At 38.2% G+C, this 24,510-nt stretch overlaps 1 protein-coding gene across 3 annotated transcripts in view; it reads left to right on the forward strand.

Moving 5' to 3' along the window:
• The first annotated feature begins 555 nt into the window (after window positions 1-555).
• The window catches only part of LOC109090748 (anthrax toxin receptor 2-like), a 47,076-nt gene continuing 23,121 nt past the window's right edge, over window positions 556-24,510 (forward strand). The window contains exons 1-16 of one of the 3 annotated variants that reach the window (XM_042724544.1): window positions 557-1,105; window positions 3,658-3,729; window positions 5,773-5,844; window positions 6,047-6,128; window positions 6,440-6,544; window positions 6,623-6,691; window positions 6,955-7,035; window positions 9,439-9,499; window positions 9,637-9,729; window positions 10,427-10,496; window positions 14,199-14,277; window positions 14,450-14,545; window positions 18,285-18,329; window positions 18,555-18,650; window positions 20,657-20,824; window positions 20,971-21,051. In XM_042724544.1, coding sequence (XP_042580478.1) covers window positions 978-1,105; window positions 3,658-3,729; window positions 5,773-5,844; window positions 6,047-6,128; window positions 6,440-6,544; window positions 6,623-6,691; window positions 6,955-7,035; window positions 9,439-9,499; window positions 9,637-9,729; window positions 10,427-10,496; window positions 14,199-14,277; window positions 14,450-14,545; window positions 18,285-18,329; window positions 18,555-18,650; window positions 20,657-20,824; window positions 20,971-21,051 — 1,398 coding nt within the window. In that variant the 5' untranslated portion in view covers window positions 557-977. Of the gene's footprint in view, window positions 1,106-3,657; window positions 3,730-5,772; window positions 5,845-6,046; window positions 6,129-6,439; window positions 6,545-6,622; window positions 6,692-6,954; window positions 7,036-9,438; window positions 9,500-9,636; window positions 9,730-10,426; window positions 10,497-14,198; window positions 14,278-14,449; window positions 14,546-18,284; window positions 18,330-18,554; window positions 18,651-20,656; window positions 20,825-20,970; window positions 21,052-24,510 lie in introns of all 3 variants that reach the window. The other 2 variants (XM_042724543.1, XM_042724545.1) reach the window with 2 other exon arrangements.

A 24,510-nucleotide genomic window follows, 5' to 3' on the forward strand; every position in this document is an offset into this window, starting at 1 on the left:
CAATTTATTAATAAAATTACACTTAGAGAAACTTGATTAATAAATTAAAAATATATAAAATCATAAATAGGCCTATAAAGCAAAGGCACATATCATGCAATGAAGAAAATAAATTTCAAGTTTAAAAATGTCTTAAACAATAAATGGTTTTAGGCCAGGGCTTCTGTTTCAGTAAAAAATAATGTAACCAGTTTATCTCTGCTTTGTTTTTTACAACCACAATATCCCTTAATGATTCACTGAATTGTCTGTGGATAAATAATCGTTATAATCGCGTGCTTTCTAGTATTGCCCAATACAGCTTGGTGTTAATATATTACAGTCGTGCCTTATTTAACACACATAAAAATTCCCCACGCAGATCACACAAAACATGACTCAAGGCCATATCTTGCTACATGTAGGAACAGGGCTTGTGTGTTACTGTCTGTTATCAAAATGCAATCACTGTTAACCCTACCAAACAGAATCAGTATCCCACAGTAAAAAGAAGAAGCCCTGTTTCTTTTATAGTCATATTCAAACACACATCCTCTTAAAGGATCGTAACTGCTGGGTGTGTGTGCGCGAGCCAAACGGCATTTTGACCTCAAAAACCCTGTTGCACATCTGGGCGGACGCTCATGCGCACCAAAACTCAGGGTGAAGTACCCAAACTCGCAAAGAACTTTTCAAGCAACTTCTCTGCGCTTTTCTTGTCATCACTCGTAAAAACCGACACCGGTCAGTTTGTTTTAGGGGTGACGTAAAACGGATAAGTGAGGAAATCAGATGTAGTGACGTTGCATATCCTATGTTTCACAGAAGGACTTTTCTGCAACGCTATAAACTGGATCATGTGCGCCAGACTGGGGGACACAGCGCCGTCGTTTTGAACTTGACTTTGCTTTTATGCCACTTCATATAAGAAGACGCCATTCAAGTCGGTTTTAGGCCCACTTTTATTATTTTATACCGCGAATGCAAAACTCGTCGTCATGACAAAGACAACTCTCTGGACCGTGGCGACCACGGTGACACTTTTCTTTTGTTTATGTTTTTCAACTTTTAAAGCAGAAACCTCATCTTGTCACGGAGCATACGACCTTTACTTTGTTTTGGACCGGTAAGTACTCGCAAACTTTGATGTTCTTCTGAATTCAAAGTCATCAAGACAACATATATACGCATATAACGCCGAGAGTTACTGTTTATAATGCTGTATGTCGTTTACATCACACCAAACTCGTGTTTGTAGGTTAAAGTGTAAATAGCGTCCAATAACTGTGTCAGCTTTTCTGCAGTTTGACCTGATTTTACTTATGTTCCAGACTCTGCTGGTGCGACCAGCATGGTTCAGAAGCCATACAACAATACACTTAAAGGGATAGTTCACCAAAAAATGAAAAGTCTGTCATCATTTACTCACCCCCATGTCGTTCCAAACCTGTATGATTTGCTTTCTTACGTTGAACATAAAAGAAGATATTTTGAAGATTGCTGGTAATCAAAAAGTTGGGTGGTTGCCATTGACTTCCATAGTAGGAAAAAAAATACTATGGAAGGCAATGGCAACCACCAACTGTTTGATTACCAGCAATCTTCAAAATATCTTATTATGAGGGTGAGTAAATGATGACAGAATTTTCATTTTTTTTAATTATCCCTTTAACGTTAATTGAAATAAAAGTCGTTTTGAGACCTGACACACAAGCACTTTTGGTTTGGTTTGGTAGAGGGAGATTGGTGATAGCAGAAGTAGGAGCCACATTTACATTTTTCCTCCACATGGCAGTCAAATCTATTTCTAGAAACTCTATCTATCTATCTATCTATCTATCTATCTATCTATCTATCTATCTATCTATCTATCTATCTATCTATCTATATATCTATCTATCTATCTATCTATCCTTTTGTTTATCTAACTGATGCACACACGTTCAGGAAGACTATCCATCCCTCTTTTCTGTCTGCATATCAGTATATCCATCTGTTTAACTGTCTGTCTTTCATCTGCATGTGTAATGTTTCATATTAACTGGCACTCCTTTAAGAATCCTTTGTTGGCCTTAGTGTAGTCCTCCATCCTGTCTGGGAATATTACAGGATGATGGCACAGATACGCTCTTTCCTCTTTTTGTTGAACTTAGAGCAGCACAGATCAAGCCAGGCATAATGACTGGTCAAGATCAGCAGATCCGGCCTCAGTTGTCGGAAATCAAACTTCCCCTCACTGGTCCAGACCGTGTCTATTACTGGATGTGGTTTGATGTTCTCTGATGGTCCCACTAACACTTATCTAGATTCTCTGACCTTGGCTTGAGACAAGGAAGAAGACAATGCATAAAAAATGATTTTCTAATTACCTATCGCTTGTGTTTTATGTTCTCAGCACATGCAGTGGACTATAATTATTAGTTCAATTACCTTGTAGCTATTACATCAAGGGCACATTTTATACACTTTTCTCATTAAAGACACTGCATTACATTGAGGTTAATGTCACCGAAGTCTACTTCCACTTGAATTGATTAATGAATCGTATTGTATATTTTGCAATAATGGAATGATAATCAAAATTATTATGAAATAATCACAGTATGTATGTATACAGTTGCATTCTGGCTAGGCATTAATTATACCGCAGCTTCATTTGATGTTGCTTTGTGTGGTGTTCTTTGTATTTGCTATAGACATTTTTGGCTTTGGAGTTCTAGCTTGGCAAAAGTTGTGTGTTTTCGGTTACCTGTCCCATTACTTGCCAGTTTAACATGATTTGTACACTATACCAAACAGAAGTGTAAGCGCCCTTGTAACAAGAGCCAATAAGAACAATAAATTGACATAATAGCTAATATAAACCCACAGAATAATTGTAAATGCTTATAGTTTTCTTTCTGTTCAAAAGAAATGACAATACATTTTATGCTTTGTTGGATATTTTCATCTTGTTTATATGCTAGAAATCTTAAAATGTAAAAATTATTTGTTTCATTCAACCAGGCTAATTGATAGGCTGATATTTGACAATTTTGAGATTATCAGCATTGCTTAATAACTATGTTAGCTTGGCCAGTTAATAAAAGGATTCCTGTGACACTGAAGACTGGAATAATGGCTGCTGAAAATTCAGATTTTCCATCACAGGAATAAATTGTGAAATATAGTGAAATCGAAAAACATTCTTTTTCAATTATAATCGTATTTCACAATACTACCATTTTTATTTTATTTTTTGTCTACAGTACATTTTTATTTTTAAAATCATGTTTCTGGTGCAGTTTGTCTGTCTCATTTGCTGTTATGTATACACTGGACATCCACCACTGACCTGCTAGTTTGATGTTTGGTGTTGGAATGATGCAAAGGTTTAAGGACTGAGTGATACTGGGAATTGAATTGGTCAGCAGTTATAATGAAGTGCCTTGACTCCTTCTGTATGTTGTTGTCATATCACATGGTCTGTCCTTAGCCCATTATAGATAGACAGACATCATTTTACTGAAAGTTAACACTGAAGTGTCACTGACTCAGCAGCTTGTTTGCCACAAAGTAAGCAACAGCACAACTCTTACAATAACCAGATGGGGACATTTTACTTAAGGGTTTAAATATAATTGCCTCAAGCTGTTTTTTCTTTAGTGCTGACTTTGTTTTTCATGTGCTTCCTTACAGATCTGGGAGTGTTTCGACCGACTGGAAACAGATTTATGATTTCGTCAAAAATCTTACAGAGAAATTTGTGAGGTAAATATTCTAGCTTTATGCTTCCTGACAAGTTGCTTGTAGAGTTCTGAAAGTATCTCACAATTCACCACATCAAAGAAAGTCGTCCATCACTTGAATAAAAGCTGAATGCTAACTTGGCTACACAGCAGCTACACATCCGGTTCTGAGATGGGGGAGAAAAACAAAACAAAACGTATATTAAAAAAAAATTGGCCAGATGAATGTGAACTTATGTAACATTGACTCAATGTATGTGCCAGTACAGACGGTAGCGACCTAGCCAGAAGAAAGCAGTCTGCTTGAGAAAATAGCAAAGGGAGCAGGTGGGAGTGGGTGGCAAGGAGGCTCAGTCTTCTGGGCTGTGAGAATGGCCATTTGCACTGCACCATCCAACAGCACACTTATCCCTCACACATGAAAGGAGAAGACGCAGCCAATGTACTTTAAGTCATGAGTGCAGGAAGACCAGTGTAGTCTGCCATAGACTTTGATGGTCTTCTGTTGTGCCATGTGTTCTGCATTGGCTCTTTTTAGGGTGCTTTTTTAAGCATTGAATGGACCTGCTGTATGAATATATCATTTAGGAATTACCTTGAAGAGCTGTGTAAGGGGTTCCTGTGTTGTCTGTTGGTGTAATAAGGGACCAAGCTGAAAGACGATACAAGTAGGTTATGACACATCTGTATTCTTTATATATGCAGGAACATTTAAGGTCATTTCCTTTTCAGGACAATTTTTTGTTCATGCAGAGTATCGTTATACCATTTGGCGAGTCATTGTTGCATTTATCACTTAATCAGCCTGTGAAATGTTCAGTTCTCTTGCCTCTTCTTCATCTGATTTTTGTTACCAAAATTTGGCTGCTTGGATACATTTGGATATTCTCACTGAGTATCTCATGTGGGGGATGGTTGTGGATTGGATGTCATGAGTGAGAAAAAGCAGCACCTCTCCTTATGCTCAGTCCTGAGACCTGACTTCAAATGTGTAGAGGAACCCAACATGTTCCTATGCTGTGTCAGCTTTCGTGACAGAAGGTTGCGAAAAAGACCAACTGCTTCATTGAAATGTACTTGTCATAATCAGCTATATATTTGTTGTCAGATTATGTGTCAGTTCTTTCTGAGAAAAGATTGCTGTTACAATATCATTAGCAAATAAAATCCCTGGATTTGTAAATGCATGATAGCATTTCAGTTAAAACCGTTAAAAATGGTTTCAGTTAATTGGAATAAAACTGAAATAAATGTTAGCTGAATTTTCTTTTACTAAAACTAGAAATGTTACATGGGCAGGTAACTGAAATAACATGTTTGTTGAAGTACTAAAATTATTACTAAAGCTAAAACTGAAAAAAAAAAACTAAAACTTTTAAACTAAAGTATAATGAAAACCCAATCCAAAATGGTAATAATGGTAATGGTAAATAATACATAATGCTAAACACTGTAATGTTAAATAAAAATAAAAATAACACTGGATAGCTTAAACAGTGAAATATACCAGTTTCAATGTCATTGTTCTACTTTTTCGACTTGACACAGGTCCAAATGCACATCTGTATTACATCACTGTTATGCAGAAAAGTTGTGTGGCTGCTTGTTTGTCCTTCTCTTATTCCAAAAGGTAGGAGGAATATATATAGGAAGTGACAGGTATAAATATAATCACCAACAGGATGCATGCATGAATCACGCATGACAACCTGTTTCCTGTCTGTATATCAGTTATTCACTTCCTTGGTCTAGGCAGAAGGGTTTTTTTTCCCAGTCACAAGCTTTTATTAGCTGATCACACTGGCTCACACATCTTACGCATGAACCAACTCTTATGGTTGTGAAAGGAGCATGAGGACAGATAGACTTTGTACATCACAGGATTTCTCCACATCATTTGCAGCAATGCTTGTATTTGGCTTTTTTAATAAAGTATAAAATCAAGAAGAGCTTTTTGCTGTGGTTAGAAAACATGTGTCCAACTAGAATTTTGCAGCGGGGCTTGATTTTCCATTCGTCATTCATTTACAGCATTTTTCCATTTTTCCCATTTTTTTCATTCCAGTCCAAATATGCGAGTGTCCTTCATAGTGTTTTCATCAAGAGCAGAGATTGTGTTAGAGCTCACTGGAGACAGGTATGGAATCAGGCTTGGATGAAGTCTCTAGTGTAAGAAAGCTAGTAATACACCATGTGTTTGTGTTGTACAGTACATTAAATAGGAGTAAACATTTATGGTGACTTTTATATTACCATTACATCTTATTTTGAGCATAACATTTAGTAGAATATCTCTTCCATGTACACTGATTCGGATATTCCTTGCTTTACATTACCAGGGCGAAAATAAATAAAGGATTGAGGGATTTAAATGCAGTCAATCCAGCAGGAGAAACCTACATGCATGAAGGAATTAAAAAGGTAAAACTTTAATTTTGTGCCAAAACAGGAGTGTAAATATTCTCGACTGAGTGTATTTCCTGGACTTTAGTCTAAACTGTTTGGTTCCCCTCATGACCAAGATAAGGTATGATTACATCTTTCTAACTAAATGCACTGCATTCAGTGACCTGAATCTGACTTCAAGATGAGTTCTGTGTCTTTGATACAATGATAAGAAAATTGAAATATGTGTATGTGTGTTTATATCTACATTTTTATACATCCCTGTAGTTTTTGAGAAAATAGATACGTTTCTACTCACACAGCTATCACTCCCTTTCTCTTTCCAGGCAACTGAACAAATGAATAAACAGGTTAAAAAGTCATCTAGCATCATTGTGGCTTTGACTGATGGAAAGCTTGAACCATATATCCATAAACTCACTAAGGAGGAGGTGAGCTGGTATCTAAAATCATACATATTTTTCTTAATTTAACAACTGCGTTGTTATGACTGTTTATTGTGTATATAGGCTGATTTAGCAAGGAATTATGGAGCCCGTGTGTACTGTGTCGGCGTAAAGGACTTTGATGAAGAACAGGTAATACTGGCATTCCAGCAGATTTTAAAATATTGTGAATGCTACAGAGAAAACATATGCAATTTACACTTAAAAATCTCTCTAAAGCATCACCAAGTGCAGGGGTTTTGCAGAGTTGCTTGTAATTACAGGACTGCTGCTCTCTTCCTGTTTCTGTAGCGATGACAAACTGAGTTAAAAGAGAGGAAATGTCAGCACTTTTTTTTTTTTCTCGCTTGGCTATCAGCCCTGCTATTATTATCTCTTTATTTGCCTGCCAACAGCTCGCCGATGTGGCTGATACCAGGGACCAAGTGTTCCCAGTCAAAGGAGGCTTTCAAGCTCTCAAAGGCATTGTTAACTCGGTAAGTTCCCCATGCCAGGGGCACCCATCCCTAAAGGTGTGAAAGAGGCCTCTAGTCAACCAAGACAGATCCATTCTTTGAACTTTTACGTAGTCATTTAGCTGACAGTTTCTTAAAAGCGACTTACAGTAGACTTGTTATGTGAACAACCCCTTGGAGTGAAGCAAAAAGGGGTTAAATTTTTTACTCAAGGGAAGAATGCACACCAAGCACATCACCCCAACTGAACTAGCGTATACAGCCCTTTTTAGGAATATTTCCTGTGATCTTTGAAAATAGACATATTTTTGCAATTACAAAACTGGGTTCAGACAGATGCTTGATGCTAAAACAATCCAGATTTGTTATTTAACTACAACAAAGTTTCCAAAAAGACTGTTTTGTAAAGCAATTTGATAAAATATAGCTTTTGAAAGTTTTAGTAGCATCACTTGGTTGTAAATTGTAGTTGTTTTTTGCGAAGCATTATGTTTGTATGAACTTGCCAAAGCAGTTTCGTCCTACACAAGTCTGTTGACAATTCTTTTGTGATACTTTCCATTTGCTTCATGATGCTTTGAAATGTTCGTCAGCAAGTATTTTTCATGGGATGTTTGCTGCTTTATGTGCATGGAATTTACCAACAATACGGTTTAACATTGTAAACATGGTACCAACACTGAACATATTCTGCCATCAGTAAACCATCACCAGCTGATGTCAGTGTTTTTGTATACGAGTGTGTTGTTTTGTGACCACAGGAGTCAATTTCTAGGATATTTTTCAGGTTTAGTCATGCGAGACAAAAGACAGGACCTCTGTGTGATTTATTGTTTTTTTTCCAGAAAAGATATATGAAAAAAAGACCAATCATCTTGTTACTGAATAAGCTTGTTTGGCCAAATGGAATTTCAGGCCCAGCAAAATACAGGCATTCTCTAGTGATTAGTAATCTTGGAGGCTGGGCTAGTTGGCCTCATGTTGCTCTCTGCTCAGATTTCCAGGATTTGAGATCATCTGTGCAGCTTTGCAGTCCGGGCCTAAAGTAGAATTAAAAGAGATTTTGCAAAAAGCAAAAGCCTAAAGAATAGATTTATCCAGGCCTAATTTAATATTCCAAGAATGTTTTGATTGATGGCAGAGAAGGTTTTATTTTTTTTTAATTTTATAATTTTGTGGCTTCATTTAAATATTTGTATATGTACACTACCATTCAAATATTTGGGGTCATTATTATTATTACTATTTTTTTTTTTAGAAATGTATATTTTATTCAACAGGGATGCATTCGTGTATATAACTCCACTAAACATAGACCTGTAATGGAGGGAATGGAGCTAGTTTAAAAGGTCAGAAAGATCTAAGTGTAAACACAGGTTTCTGAGTAAAAACATACATATTGACCCAGTTGTGATTTGAAAGGGAAGGATTTTGTGGCCAAATGAGGTCAAGGATATTTTTGGCCAAATTCAAAAGCAGTACCTGTAGTGCTAATTCTTACAACACTGACACCTCATATACATCATATAGTGTAGTCATGGCAATATCATGCTGTGGAGCCATTATTAGCCAGAAGAATATTAGAGCACAGTACTGGAGAATACCACAGGAAATACTATTTAAAGCTGACTGCAGCTGAAAACACTTTCAGCAGAATGGTGATCCAAACACAAGGCCAAGGGGGAAAACAGCTTAAAAAAGGAATCTGTGTCACTGCACGAATGTCATGATTAACCAATCAGAATCGAGTATTCTAAAGATCTATGTACTAATTATTGATAGATGGCTGCTCTAATGCTTCAAGTCTATTCCTATGTGTGTAAGTTGAAACGTCTTGCGATGAACCTTCCTTTGTATTGTGCCATCTCATAACTCATTAAAGAGCCATAAAGACCATCCTGAGTATCTTTCAGCCCTGACGTTTAGTCGGTGTTCCTTCTCCCCTTTATTGATAGCAGAGTTTATCAGGTGTCATATTCAATCAGCCTGTTTTATACGTGTCCTCCACTTTAGTCTGAAGCCTCATCTCCACTGCAGGCGATTTGGAGGACCATATCTTTCTGTTAATGTTGTCTTTTTGCTCGTTGTGTACAGAGATTTGCATAGTTTGTCCTCTGTTGATTTATGTGGATGATGGGAGAAGCGATGGTGGCCTCTCACAGGCCTGTTTATATGATAATGTCAGCCTGCGGTCTCTAATAGAGCTGAAGAGGGAAAATGGCACATTATAATTTCCCCATAACGGCTGACACGGGTCTATCCCACACTGCAATGTATGTGATGCTCGTCTCATTGAGCTTGATTTGGCATAGCAAACATCCCCAGCGTGAATGCTAAAGACCCGGACACTGTGATAGCTGATACAGTGATTCAGCAGTGACAAGTACTGATTTGAATACATTTTTTGTTTTTTTCATAATACAGATCCTCAAGCAATCATGCACAGAGATTCTAACAGTGGAGCCGTCCAGCGTCTGCGTGAACGGTAAGTATTTCAAGGGCTTTTACAGCTGTCAGGGTGGATGGAATTGCGTTTTTGTGTGTGCGTGTATTTGGTCGTTGATTTGGGTGAATGCCCAGGAGTGCTTCTCATTATGTCCTCATCTGTTTTACATACCTCAGAGACCTTTGACATTGTTTTGAGAGGGAACGGGTTCACACTGGGGAGGCAAACCGAAGTGATCTGCAGTTTCATAGTGGATGGACGGACTGACAGTGAGTATGGTTATACTGCATATACTGCCCTCAACCTTATGTGATGTGCTACTTCACTGACAAAACCAAATGATTTTAGAGAGGTTATGTGTCTGAAAATCAGTTGTGTCAGACAGGAAGTGGCAAGCAGGCCACACCTAGGATGCAACACACCTAAGGTGCAAGACTTTTTGTGGCTTAACAGTCACATTGGGTTACTAATGACAGAATAAGATGCTGAACTACATCAACAAAGATTAAAGTCAAATAGGTTTGGTATGATTTAACTGTGTATAAAAGTCATACATGAATAGTTTTCCATAAGCAGCCACATGCTATATAGCCACTGCAGTCAGCTCTCTAGTTCTGTCCCTTACAGACTCTGAATGGTTTTTCCTTCATGAGTGCAGTATCATTAGATGACAGATCCACATATGGCACCCACATGTTTGCGCGCTGCTTTTGTAACCAGACAGGAAATACATAAACGTTGAATTCTGGGTGCCTTCAGCAGTGGTGCGACAAAGAAATCATTTTCAAGATGAGATGAAAAAAAAATGGCAGTCTTCCCTAAACTCTTCCCGAGAACACGTCAGCAGTTCTAGTGAGCCTCTACATCATAATAAATGGCCTGGCGGTACTCATCTTGGGGGGAGTTTGTTCTCCATCTAGTTTGGCAGGGCATCATAACACGATCAACTTTCTGTTCATTTTGCAGCGGTGAAGCCAACCAAGGTGAAGAATGACTATGTCCTGTGTCCTGCTCCAGTTCTGTATTCAGTGGGACAGTGAGTATTCATGTTTCATAAAGCAGCAAGTGTCTCTGAGATCTACATATGTACAGAAAGCATATGTGTCTTGTGTATCATGACTGTTACAGCCTATTGCGCAATTGTGAGCCATTCAAATATTTTGTGATACACCGGCCTCAAATGTCATGTTACAGCATTACGTTATTGAAATAACCGAGAGACGCAGCACCCTGTTTAGATCCGGTATTAGCTGTGAGCAGCTTGTGTGAAATTATGGTCTGACTTAACCGGAACATTTGATCCACTATACGTGGTCGCCATTCAAAAGGCTTGCTTAATTAGCTCTTGGCTGGCAACTGTGACCCATTAAGTAGTTTGCTGCTATGAGCGGCTAGTAAACACATCTGGTGGAGGGCTTTAAAAGGATGTGCGACAGATGCACCGATTCCCTTTTCCACGCTCCTATTTAAATAATTCACCGCATACTGACAATAGACTACCACATAACACCTGCAACATGGTTGAGTGCTAGAAATTTCTCTCTCTGTCTTTTTCCTACCACTCTCTGTCCGTTTCTACCCATCTGTCCAGTTTGCACTCAAAAAACTGCCTGTTTTTGATCGGAAGCATATCTAGGATATGCCACCTAGAAAACAAGTAATTTAAATCATATATGCAAACGTACTGTATATGAGTTGAGCAGACCACTAGGGAATATCAAATAGTGTTTTTTGGGATTTAAAGGGTCTTTGTGGTTCAGTGACGTAGGGCCAGATATCAGGGTCTCATCTGCAACGACAGCTGTTGGTTCGTCAGACCAGGATCTAGGGCATCTGTCAGCCTGCCCATTAGCGCTGGCCGGCCCTGTCCCTTTGAGTCTTTGGCTGGAGGGGGTGAGGAACATTTGTATGGCAGCAGCATGCCCTCACCTGCGTTTTCACAACAACAACGGAGTGAGAAAAATAACTGAGGGATAGAGCCTGACACCTGCCTGCAGCGCGAGTGGTGGAACGTGCCTCATCAATAATCAATCTGATCTGTCAGGCCGCCATTTCAGTTCCATCTGCACAGGGGGTGGGAGATGCGCCCGGATAACATGGCAGTGCTGCCTCCACCAGAGCTCCTCCTCTCACTCTGCTAGAAGATAAAATGATGGTCACTCTTTCTAAAATGAAAGGCAATGACGTGCTGAATGGATTATTTATTTTTAATGAAAGTTTGATGTTTTCTTATCAGGTTATGTCATATTGGATGTTTTCACCAATGCTGGAAAGCTGCTTGCCAAGCTACAAGTTAATCATTATTTAATCTTGAATACACACTTCTTGTGGAAAAGTAGTTAGTTGTACTACTGTTCAAACCATTGGGTTTGGTAAGATTTTATAAATGTTTTTAAAAGAAGCATCTGCTCACTGAGGTGGCTTATTTGATCAAAAATACAGCAAAATTTTTAAATATTATTACAGTTTAAAATAACTGTTTTCTACTCCTGAATTTTCAGGAGTTGTTACTCCAGTCTTTAGTGTCACATGATCCTTCAGAAATCATTCCAGTATGCTGATTTAGTTCTCAAGACACATTTCTTACTGCTAAGTATCAATTGTGGAAAAATATACTTTTTTTCATGATTCTCCAATTAATTGAAAGTTCAAAAGAACAGCATTTATTTGAAATAGAAATCGTTTCTAACTTTATAAATGTCTTTACTGATACTTTTGATCAATTTAATCTAACTAACCCCAAGATTATAAAATATAGTTAATGCTACATGCTACTAACAAGAAGTAGCTAACCAAATTGAAACTATTTAAGGTGGCAATGTTTTTTATTTTTATTTTTTATTTTTTCATTAATGTAATGTGATATCGGGTGCAATTTATTTATTGTAATCAGAGCAGCTTTAACCTGGCACAAAAACAATTCAAAAATGAATAATAATAGCAGCATTTCATTTCAAAACAATGTGATGTCATTACTTGGCAGTGAATCTAACAGATTTAACTTTGCTCAAACTTCAGTCAGGCCTGTTTGCCATTGTGTTGCAGTCTGTGAGGCCTGATGCATATGTTAGGCCTTCAATAATGCAATAATGCCCTTAGTGACACCCGTGTCATTCCATTCAGCTACGTCACTCTCAGTTTCTGTCACCATGTGCTTTGTGACAAGAAATCAAACTCACACACCACTCTCAGTCTCCTGTGGTGCTATGAGGGGCCTTCTGTGACTGCAAGAGCACTTTTGTGTCCATGTGCTTGACTCATTCTGCTGAACTTCAGTCACATTTTCCTCTACTCTGCATTTCTAGACAAAAGAAAACCATTGGATGAGGCAACTTTGTTTAGCATGGGATTCACCTGATTTCAATATAAATGTAATTGGAAACCTTTTGGGAATGCCTTTTAGAGTTTACCACAGAGTTTCCTCTTTTGATATTGGACATTCTGGCAGGCACTGTGGTTTCAGAGTACCTCTGAAGATAAATAAATCAGCCTTCATTGATTGTGGTGTTCGTTGCCAATTGCAGTGTGTCCAAGAATACTGATTGAATGTAATCAGTTCTCACGGAGCAACAAAGACTGAACTGAAAGGTGATCTAAGGAAGTTTTAGAGAGTCAAGTGCAAGGAAATAAAATCATTTAGTGAATCGGTTCTCCTCTCTTCACCCAAACATACATATATCCAGCTTGATTAACAACCTGCCTTCCATTTGCATGTATTGAGTATGTCAGCTGAATAAGCCTCTCCTCTCATCCGTTCAGCACACAGACCTAGTTAACATGCAGAAAACCATTTACAAGCTTCCTGCAGCCTCAGGACTAGATTTGACAATTCAAGCTAATATCATGTTAAAAACCCTCTGGAGACCAAAAAAAAAAAAAAAAAACGACATTACTGTGACAGATTTTAAAGTGTGGGTTAGGCTGTTCTGGGAAAAGTTAGTTATTTGGTTGTTTTTTTTGTGAAGTAACCTTGCTGTTCTCAGTGGTACTAATTTTGCGCAAGACCCAAACATTAGTGAAATCTTTGTTGTTCGCTGTAGATAACTCTTATTCTGCAATGTCTCTATTGCATTGTCATTGGCTCTGCAGACAGTGGTCTGTCTTTTTTACATATTCTCTCATTTTGGGAAGGATCTCAGGCGTTCAGTCAGTCGATTTCCTGCTTGAGGATTCTCATTAGCCCCATGGTAATTGTCTCCTGCATAATAGACATATGGAAATTACAATGCCGTTCATCATTAGTGCCTTAATTGCAAGCCACCTTCAACTCCCTCCTCAGTAAATAAGAGAGAATTTCAACTCAAATTCTGCAGGAATTAAACTTCAAATAATCTCCATGACACCAGTAAGCAATTTTATATGTATTTGTAGTTTATTTAGTTTATTAGTTTTAATTTTGAATTCCTATTTAATTTTATTTTTAGTTTTTGCCTATTTTGGTTTAGTTTCGACATGAGTTTAAAGTAATTCCTCTTTTCTTCCATTTAATCTGTAAAACACTCCCTATTATGACACACTTATTTTATCAGACATTAGATCATATTCTAGATAATTCCCAAATTGACTCCTTTCCTATAGTTGCTTCTCCATTTCTATTGTAACAGAAAATCCTTGGCAAGTAAACCAGACTATACAGTTGTGCTTAAAGAATAACTATATGTCATTCTTTATTCAAGGCAATTTCCATTACATAAAAAAGAAACATTCAAATGTTCAATTATGTGTTCTCTTCCTACAGACAAATGGAGGTTCTGGTCAGTTTGAACAATGGCGTATCGTATATCTCCAGTGCTTTCATCGTCACTGCCTCCACGTGTGTAAGTCAAACATGAGATCAGAATTTTCGAAAATGTCTCTTCAGCTTATATAACAGAATTTAGATTGATTTTATATAATACATGCAGCATTTCTTTTGTTTCTTTCTGTTTTCATAACATTTTGGTAATATCCTGTTTTGAAACTAACTGTAAATGTTCCCTTTCTCATTAGTCGGACGGCATAGTGGTGGCCATTGTGTTCTTGGTGCTCTTTCTCCTGTTGGCTTTGCTTCTGATGTGGTGGTTCTGGCCTCTCTGCTGCACTATTGTAAGTGTTGCATGTCTTCCAGCATCCCAGTGTGAATTTTGTCCATTTTTACCTACAGAATCTATATTGAGATTGAACTGGTACTGAGATTAACATTCTCATTATTTATATTTGCCTATATGGTATTTTAACTTTAAATTCTCTTGAAGTTTACATCATTTGTTTCCAGTAATATAAGAATTTAGTAGGAGGAGCTCTATTGCTGTAATATGAGGGAAGCACAATACACAGACCTGACCACATCCTGACTAATCATGTGATGCATGTAACCAGACCAGCTGCCAAACATACAGAAGTATTTCATGTGCGAAAAAAAACAAACAAATCTCTTTTCCTGTTGCTTGTGTTTTTAAACCAACAAAGTGTATAGTATAGCTCTCCTATACTTAAAATAATAAATAAATAAATAAAAAAAGCAGCTATGCTTCTCGAGCTCTGATGTGCTTGTGTATACAGATGGTGCACTTACAAAACATCTAGAATTGGTGGAGCTGGCGAGTATCGCTATGGCAATCACTGCACCACAAAATGATATGCACCACCTCTCTTTGAGAACCTGGCGGGAGCCTTTCCAGGATGAGATGGAAGCATATTTTGGAAAACCAACAAAGGCATTAAAATGTAAACCCCCCGCAGCATGTCTGGACTCGGCCCTGTTTGTCTTGGTGGAGGAGCTGCTGTTCCTCTCCATCAGGGACCTCGGCACAAGAGAAGGGCCATGTGTGCTTTGTTAATATTTAAACTCAGCCTTGCCAGTTTTCAGCAATCAGAGAAATACAGAAGCACCTCATCCCCAGAAACACATAAATTAGTATCCACAGCCACGGCAACCTGTTTTTTGCAGAAATGCCAAAATGTTACCAAATAATACCGTAATTAGAAAGGTCATAAGAAAGTAGAGGGTCAGGTGAAAATATGTGTTTTTCAGAAACTAAATCGACTACCGTGGTGTATCTAAACATTAAAGGGGTCATATGATGCTTTTTTAAAGATCATTATTTTGTGTATTTGGTGTAACAGAATATTTTGACATGCTTTAATGTTCAAAAAACGAATACTGTACGTTATTGTAGGTTCTCTATGCCCCGCCTCTCTCAAACGTGTTGTTTTCTACAAAGTTCCTCCTTCTGACAAGCGCAGTCTGCTCTGATTGGCCAACAGACCCAGTGCATTGTGATTGGCCGAACACAGCAAACACTTTTTGGAAATGTAACGCCCCTTTCCATAATCAAGCGCTTTCTCTTTCAAAATAAATGTAAAGACAGTTAATAATGTCCTTGGTTATACCATCAGTGCAAGCTTGAAAGGGGAACAGAGTCGCATGACAGACACAGTGATGAAGCGCCTGTGTGTTTGCAGTACACAAGCCACAGACGGATAAGACAGCTGACTCTCTCTCTCTCTCTCTCTCTCTCTCTCTCTCTCTCTCTCTCTGTCTCTCACACACTCACACACACAAACACAAAACTCTGCATTTGAACAGTCAATAGCAAATACTTTAATAACAAAACATACTTACAGTAGCTGATTCAGAAGTGCCAGATTGTCTTAGTAAAGTCAGAATTACCTCCTCTCCTAGGTTCACGAAACTGTCGTTCATAAAATGCCCCGCTGTTTTGTTGTAAATAATCTCGAAGCTTACTAAATGCATTTACTTTCAAATAAAGTGCTTTTGCTTTCGCCTAGAAACACACAGCGTCTCCCTGACATGGCTGCATCAACACTAACTTCGGTAACTGAAACCACGCCTTCTTTCTTTGCGTGAACATTTGGGCAGCATTACGCAAATATTTCCACATAGTGACATAGACATGTGGGGGCGTGTTTGAATGAGCCACTTTAGGGGGGCGTGGCAGAGTCTTAAATTTGATAAAGAATATCTCTTTGGATTTGAGACTTTAGTCTTTGCAACTTTACAGATCTTCTTCATGCACCAAGAGCTTGTAACACTCCAAAGAGAAAGGAAAAATTTTAATCGCATCATATGACCCCTTGAAGTGCCATATATGTATGTATGTAAATAAATAAAGCATTTTATTTATAAATGATTTTTTAAATTAAATATCAAGCATCATTTTAAATAGATAAAGGCATGTTTATTTATGTTTTGATAGCACACTCTTAGGTCATTAATTTGTTGTTTTACTGCAAACAGGTTAATTTTATGTTAATGGAAATGCACCATTTTAATTTGCAAATATGCTACCTGCTACTTGTCCATGATCATGTTAAGCCTGGGAAACAGCTTGAAACAACAGTGTGTTCAGAGGGGTGAAATGGACAGATTATAAACTCCAATTGGATATAATTATCCCGGAAGCCATATGGGGACGTTGCACTGCTGGGCTGTGATTGGTCTATTCCACAGCTGTGCCACTAGTTTTTAGCCCCTCGTGCGAGTGTCAGATGGCTAAGTACACTGACATTTTAGGATTTAATTATCAGCTTTTTATCATCCGAACCACATTTAAAGGCTTGTCCCAGCTCCACATCTGTCCGTCAGGTAGTTTGAGAACCTAACAGCCCAGCGTGTCATTTGTGTAATGCCTTATTTATCCCACAATATGTCTGGCAAATATAAATCTGCTCTTTAATTACTCAATAAAAAAGCTAATCCTTTAGCACAAGGTTCTCTCCGAAGTTATGTTAATCATCACACACTGTGGCCCCACGGACGGATGGGACTGGATTTTCCAGCAGTCAGTTGCAAGTCAAAGAGCAATTAATTAACTCTAATTGATCATTTTCCATCATTATAATGATAACAATGGCGAAATGGTATCAGTGCGCTTTAATGTGAATGAAACAGCTGTTCTACCCATGATATGTGATGATTAAAAGGCATTTTTTCCCCCTGAAAACTAATTTAGTAAATGCTTAACCTGCAATGGTAGTGTATCCATATTTCATGTTTAATGAGACAAGGCTTGCTTCCATTTTGCAAAGCATCTGCAGTGGAAGGGGTTACAAGGTTGACAGGTGAAACATGGTCACATCCAAGACGTTTTATCTAGATTGTTGGAGTCTTACAAAGGGTCATCTATGCTGAGCTTTTCGAATGACATATGTAGCCATTATATTGCAGTAGTTTGCCCTTTTAACCTCAGTGACTGGGACTGGTAAATGACATTGGATTCAAACATAAACTTTTGTCTTGTAACACATTTATCCATCATGTTTAAAGAGTGGTTAGATGTGTCAGGTCAGTTGATTAGCAGTTTGCTGAGCGATCACTAATACTGTATGACGACATTGCCAGTGAGGAAGACTTCTTGACTGTGAGTGAAGTCACCTGCTGAATCCAGCGTAGAGTTTCTTGTGACAGATAAGCAGTCACAGAACAGTGCTACAGGAAGACATCTCATCCTGTTAACTCTCCTCTCCTTTGCACTGGGGATCGGCCTGGAGTGAAGCCCAAGTTTCCCTTCTGCGTTTCATTGCAGCTAATTAATTCCTCAGGACTTTATGATTGGGGGATTGCAGGGGAGCGCTGAACCTCGTCCAATTAATTAAGAGGTAAACGGACCACTGTGCTCACCCCAAAGACTCCCCTGTCAACAAGTTGTTTTTTGGGCTTTCTTTATATTGCACAGGGGCCTACATGTTTAGTTTACAAGCAGATCCCTGTAATCAATTGTGGTGGTGCCAGGCTCCAGTTGTTCAACTGCGAATCAATCCTTAGACAGCATTAACTAACTTTAATTAATATAATTTAGAGTTATTCTCTTTCTTTTCTCAGGTTATTAAAGACCCACCCCCTCAAAGACCTCCTCCACCTCCACCTGTAAGTTGTTTTTTGTTAGTTTATATATTTATAAACATGTCATTTTTGTATAACATACAAATCCTAATTAAACATAAAATCCTAATTAAAATCTTAATGACCCCAAACTTTTGAATGGTGGTGTGCATAAATATAAAAGTCACGCATCTGCTGTAATTGCAATGCTTTCTTTGAGGCTGGAAGTATCAATTTGATCAATTATCTGTCCATATTTATTTTTTTCAGAAGCCAGAGCCAGAACCAATACCCAAAAAAAAGTGGCCAACCGTGGATGCATCTTATTATGGAGGAAGAGGAGCTGGCGGAATCAAACGCATGGAGGTGAACATCGAGACATTACACTTTAATGATGCTTATAATGATTTGCAGCCCCCTGATGACAGGAAAGGTTTTGATGTCATCACAGCTGTCTTTGAGCATTTAGCAGTTGTCCACCACCTCCACTCTCTCTCTCTCTCAGGAGTGTTGATGACCTGTCTGACATTATTAATGCTTTGTATGTTTATTAAGTCACGTATTGCTACATCAACATGCTTCTTTCTCTGACAGTTTTCATAAATCTAGGACTAACATAAAATTGTATTTTATACAACAGTTTTGAACGGTTAATGAGCTGTGCAGAGTCCAAGTAGGGGTGTGTAATTTTGCCTGGAGGCTGGATCTAGTATGTTTTTGGAAAGTTGGACTATCCTGGTTTTCTTTGGCTTTCTCTCACCAGTGACAGTGAATTGAGAGTTTAGCAGAAAATGGAAAATCTGGAGTGGACATGAAGTGGGGTGCTTTGATTGGGGTCACACATAGGGATACAATGTATATTGATACTATATTGGTTATCGGTTGACATTAGAGAGGTTTTTTTTTTTTTTTGCCAGTATCAGTTTATATTGGATATTTAATTGTACTACTTTTTTTTGCTTTCACCTAACCCTTACCTAAAATTATTCTTTAATAATAGATTAATTGTATAACACAGTTAAATGTCATTTAAAAAAAAAATCTCAAACATACAGTCATATTTAAAAAAATATTCATTTTTATACTGTACATGATAATGTAATGTTACATTGACATTATACAAATTGACTTGTAGCATTTAAACTGTGCATTACTTGGTGACATGCAAAACTTTGACTTCATTTGGTGTGAGACCAATAAAAAAACAAAACTAACAGGTCATATTTTATCTGAAATGTAAGTTATGTGATGCTAACTTGTTAAAATGTTTAAGGAACTGCAAAATAACTTACTCTTATTCAGTCCAACAGCACCCCAACTCACGTGATATTGCTTTATTAACATAACTCTAGGTTATATTGTTCGTTTGATAAGGTCGTTGGAGTCATTTGGTATGGTAGTTCTACTTGTGCTGCTTTAGATGAAATGCAAATGTTAGTATACTTAACTGCTAAGGGTCAGATATTCTTGATATTTTTGGTCCAGACCTAAATAATCAGGTGGAGGTTTAATGAAGTGAGCTTGGAAAAGAAAACATATTGTTTTTCTTTTGATCCACAAAGAACGCTTGCTCTTCTTGCCCGTCGAAAAGCCTTTGTGTCTGTGATGTCAAGCTCAACACAGTTTCTGATGGAAGTCCCCTTAAATGTAGCACAGCCCCTGACTGATGGTTTTGACGTGACAGGGCCCTGCCAGTTCAGCTTCCATGATGTCCCGCTGTCTTTAGACATGTTGACGCTGAAGGATTGAGAACTGCTGTGACGAGATGAATTCATCTTGCTGACTTCCATTCTGTCATTCCACTTTGTTCAGCTGAAATGTGCTACTTAGCACTGTATACATCTCAAAGCTGGTTTGATACATGCTAAGCCATCCCTTCTTCAGGCTCCCAAGTAAAGGAGACATCACTAAGGTTCCCTCTGAAATCTTACACTTTTCCCATGAGTGTGTAAAGCTCAGGGCTTACTGGACCACAACTTTCTTTATTGTTTCGAAAGCTTTCATTCATCCAGACAACCTATCTCCATTTCTGAAGCCATCTCAGGATCTGGGGAGGAGGTTAACCTAAGATCAACCTGGCTACTTCATCTTTACTTAAAACACATCCTGACATGTAAAGAGGGAAACATGGGATGCAGAGAATGTTTTATTAATTGAGAGCTGTTGCAGAATGAGACATACTACGATGCTGTAGTGGAAAAGCTGTTCTGTTGATGTGTTGTTGTTTTTTTTACGTACAGCTTGAGGAGTGCAGTTTTAATTAAGGCGTTTTTTAATGAGGGACAGGCATGAATTTATACATTATTTCATGTCTTTATATATATTTATTTATAGTTTTAATATAATAAAATATAACTAAAAATTCTGTGTAGGTCCGTTGGGGAGAGAAAGGGTCCACAGAGGAGGGTGCACGGCTCGAGAAGGCCAAGAATGCAGTGGTGTCAATACAAGAGGAAACAGAGGAACCCATGATCAAAAAGCCACCCGCACCCACACCCACATCCCATGGATCTGAATCAAAGTGGTATACTCCAATCAGGGTGAGTCACTTCCTATTGAGGCCATCTCTTCTTTGCTTCCCTTCCTTATTTTGAGTTGTAGTTTATAATGTTTGAGGCCTTTGCTTGAAATTATGGGAATGTAAATCAAGCTGAGGCCACATTTTAATATTTTTGTTTCATCATAGGGTCGACTTGAGGCACTGTGGGCTCTTCTGCGGCGACAATATGACCGAGTTTCACTCATGCGCCCAACTACCACAGATAAGGTAAGCCGCAGATGGTTTACCCAAGTGCAGACTGCAAATATGATTCATCACCCTTACATACTATACCAACCTAGAGCATTCCGTTGCTGCAAATGAAGCATAATGGGGTATCAGTTTGTGTTGTAACAGTTCAGGGGCATGCGTGTGTGTGTGTTTGTGTGCGTGTTAAAGTGAATGTGTGCAAGACTGCAAGTTTCACAAACCTCAGCTGCAAAGATTCTCAACAGGATGTGATTGTCAAGAGTTCGTATTGCAGACACTTCCTCTTTTGTACCTTTGGTAATGCACTAATATGTGTGTATGAACAAGTCCTATGAATGTTCAAAAAACAACTTTTAAGGGCCCTTTAATTTAGCAGCAGAATGTGCTGCTTGACTTTTATCATTGTACAGATTACACTACCATTAGAAAGTTTGGGGTAAGATTTTTTATGTTTTTTTAGTTTCTAATCGTCAAATTTTTCTTATTGTCAAATCACCAAACTACATTTATTTAATCAGGAAAACAGTAAAATATTTTAAATATTCTTACAATAAAATTCTATGTTTATGTTTTAGTTTATTCTAAAACATTAGGTAATATTAGCAATATTAAAAAGGGTTGTGCTGCTTAATATTTTTGTAGAATTTTTTTTTTTTTTTTCAGGATTATTAGATATAAAGTTCAAAAGAAAAAAAAATATTTGAAATAGAAATATTTTGCAGCATTATAAATGTTTTTACTGTCACCTTTGATCAGTTTAATGTGTCTTTGCTGAATAAAAACATTAAGTAACCCCCAAATTTTGACTGGTAGTGTATATTAAATATGAAGTGAACTTGAGTCAAATGGATCATCCTCTTGTGAGACTAAAGTAAACAGGCTTGAAGTAAACAAGTCATGCTGACAATGTGCACACTACAATTTAACTTTTTTTTTTTTTATAAAGTAGGGCACAGTTTAAAGTATTTGTTTGGGTTTGTTTCATCTCGAAGAAGCCCTCACCGCATGTGCGGCACTAGTGCTCCCATTAGCTACAATATCCCAGTCATGCTTGAGCCACTTGTTCTGTTTTACTTTCTTCAAACGAACTGTTAAAACCTTTGTAACTCTCAATACATGTGAGAGGAGGGTATGGAGCCTCCAAGCGGGACCCTGGCACACTTCAGTCAGGCCACAGCTCGATCGTGCAGACTTTCAAGCCCTTGATCAAGTGCACTGGGTGCAGGCATGAGCTATCAAAGCCCGAGGAGTCCCTCGCCGCAGCCAAGGTGGGCCGCGTACGCTCCGCTATAGAGAGGGGGGGCTTTGATGCCCGACAGGAACCCTCCGGGGTCATGAATTTTTCAGCGCCGGATCCGTGGGGTTACGAGGACTCATACAGGTGTAAGGAAGCAGGTTGTCGCAGACATCTGTTCAGCTCTGAGACCTCTCCCAGTCCCTCCTCCCTCTCCGCCCACAGACAGACTGCTGGATTGTCAGCAGATGTAGTTTTTTCAAGACAGCCTGAACACTTTCTGCTCTCCCATTTACCGCCTGAGGGGCTCCAACACCAAAGGTAGAGCGGAGGGTGGACACAGCTGCACTGCCGAACTTGCCTGGGGCACAAATAAAGAGATCTAATGTGGTTTGACTGTGTTGTTAGGGAGACCGGGGAGCCAGAGAGGCACTTCAGAGCCAGCTTAGCGCTGCAACATCTGCCGTCAAGTTTCCGGAAAGAGCGGCAGGGGACAGCAGGTAGAGAAGGTGGCAGCGCGTCAAGGGCTGGCCTATTACTGGCGGGGGCTCTTTTGAACACATGCCCGCCTCTGTGTTTCTCTCCCTCTCTCTCGCTCCCACCTCTAACTAACCATCTCGGCAGGGCTCGGTATTGTTTTACAAAGCAGCAGTCTGCAAAACACACTAATAAGCACCTTTATAAATGATGCATTAACATACATTAACCCCAGAGAGACGCCACACAAAGCCAAACTCGAGACGAGACCCACAGAACAAGCTTTTGTTTCTCCTGCTGCTGTGGGTCTTAAAGGGATAGTTCACCCCAAAATTAAAATTCTGTCATCATTTATTCTACCTTTCAAACGTTTGGGATTGGTAAGATTTTTGTAAAGTTTTTTTAATGCAGTCTTATGGTCACCAAGGCTGCATGTATTAAACCAAAAATACAGAGATATTGTGAAAATTATTACAATAGAAAATAGCTGTCTATTTGAATATATTTTAGAATCCTGTAATGGCAGAAACTGAATTTTTCTTAGTGTCATTTGAACCTTCAGATTCGTTACCATTTATTTTTAAATTCTTTTGTATAATTAGAAATGTCACTTTTGATCAATTTAATGCATCCTTTCTGAAAGTATAAAATAATAATAATAATAATAATAATAATAATAATAATAATAATAATAAAAATGATTGACTCCAAACTTTTGAATAGTAGTGTATATAAAATAGGTAAATATTTAGTAAGGTGTAGTCAAGTTAATCATCCATGACTATGATTTAGAATTTTTTTTAGCCCAAAGTATGGCACAGTTTAAAGCATTTGTCACGTCTTTCCAAACCTGTATGACTCACATTCTTCAGTGGAACACAAAAGGATATTTAAAAAAAAAATGGCTCCATACAATGAAAGTCAGTGGGGTCCACTAATGTCCCTCATTAACTTTTATTATATGGACAAAAACAGTTAAAATATCACCTGTTGTGTTTCACAAATGAAAGAGCGTCATGCAGGTTTGGAATGGCATGAGGATAAGTAAGCAATGACAAGAATCAGAATTTCTTTTTATTGTTTTTGTTTCCTCATTGGAGACTTCTGGGGGTGGTATGAGAGTAATGATGTTAACTCATGGTGATTATAGATAGGGTGGTTTTACAATATTCATTTTCAAGATGTCGTTCAGCAGGATATTTCTTCTTTCTTTTTTTTTTCTTTTTTTTTGAGGAAATCAATCCTCATTTTCTCTCTGGTTTCAACTCCCACCAGGCACGTGCACAGGTAGGGCTCAACTTGTGCAGAGCACATGCCCTTTTTGCCCTTACACTCCGAAGTGCCCTTTTTTTGGTGGTGTTTTTTTTTTTTTTTAATCAATGCTATTGGTCACCCTTTACGTCTGTCTGTCTGTTTTACAAATATTTAGCAAATGAAAGTTCTTTAGCTTGTGTAAATCTTATTCGATCCTCAAGCTGTCAGTAAGCTGATAACTCCGCCCCCTCTATATTCATTGAATCAACTGAAGTTCCACAGCAGCTGCACAGTAGACAACAGCTGAGCTGAACAAAGTTTTTTGCGAAGGGTAAATAAATATCTTGTTGTTTGAATAAGTAATACTAAACACTATGTCTATAAAGGCTCATATTTTATTTATTTGATGTCTGACTGACTCACTGACTGAGACATGTGGGATGTCGCCTGAGAGAGAGGGCTAGCATTTGCCATCTAGTCATAGCCAATACATAGCCAACACTTAAATAGCC

Source organism: Cyprinus carpio, chromosome B5, assembly GCF_018340385.1.
Source record: "Cyprinus carpio isolate SPL01 chromosome B5, ASM1834038v1, whole genome shotgun sequence".
In the NCBI taxonomy this organism is placed as follows: domain Eukaryota; kingdom Metazoa; phylum Chordata; class Actinopteri; order Cypriniformes; family Cyprinidae; genus Cyprinus; species Cyprinus carpio.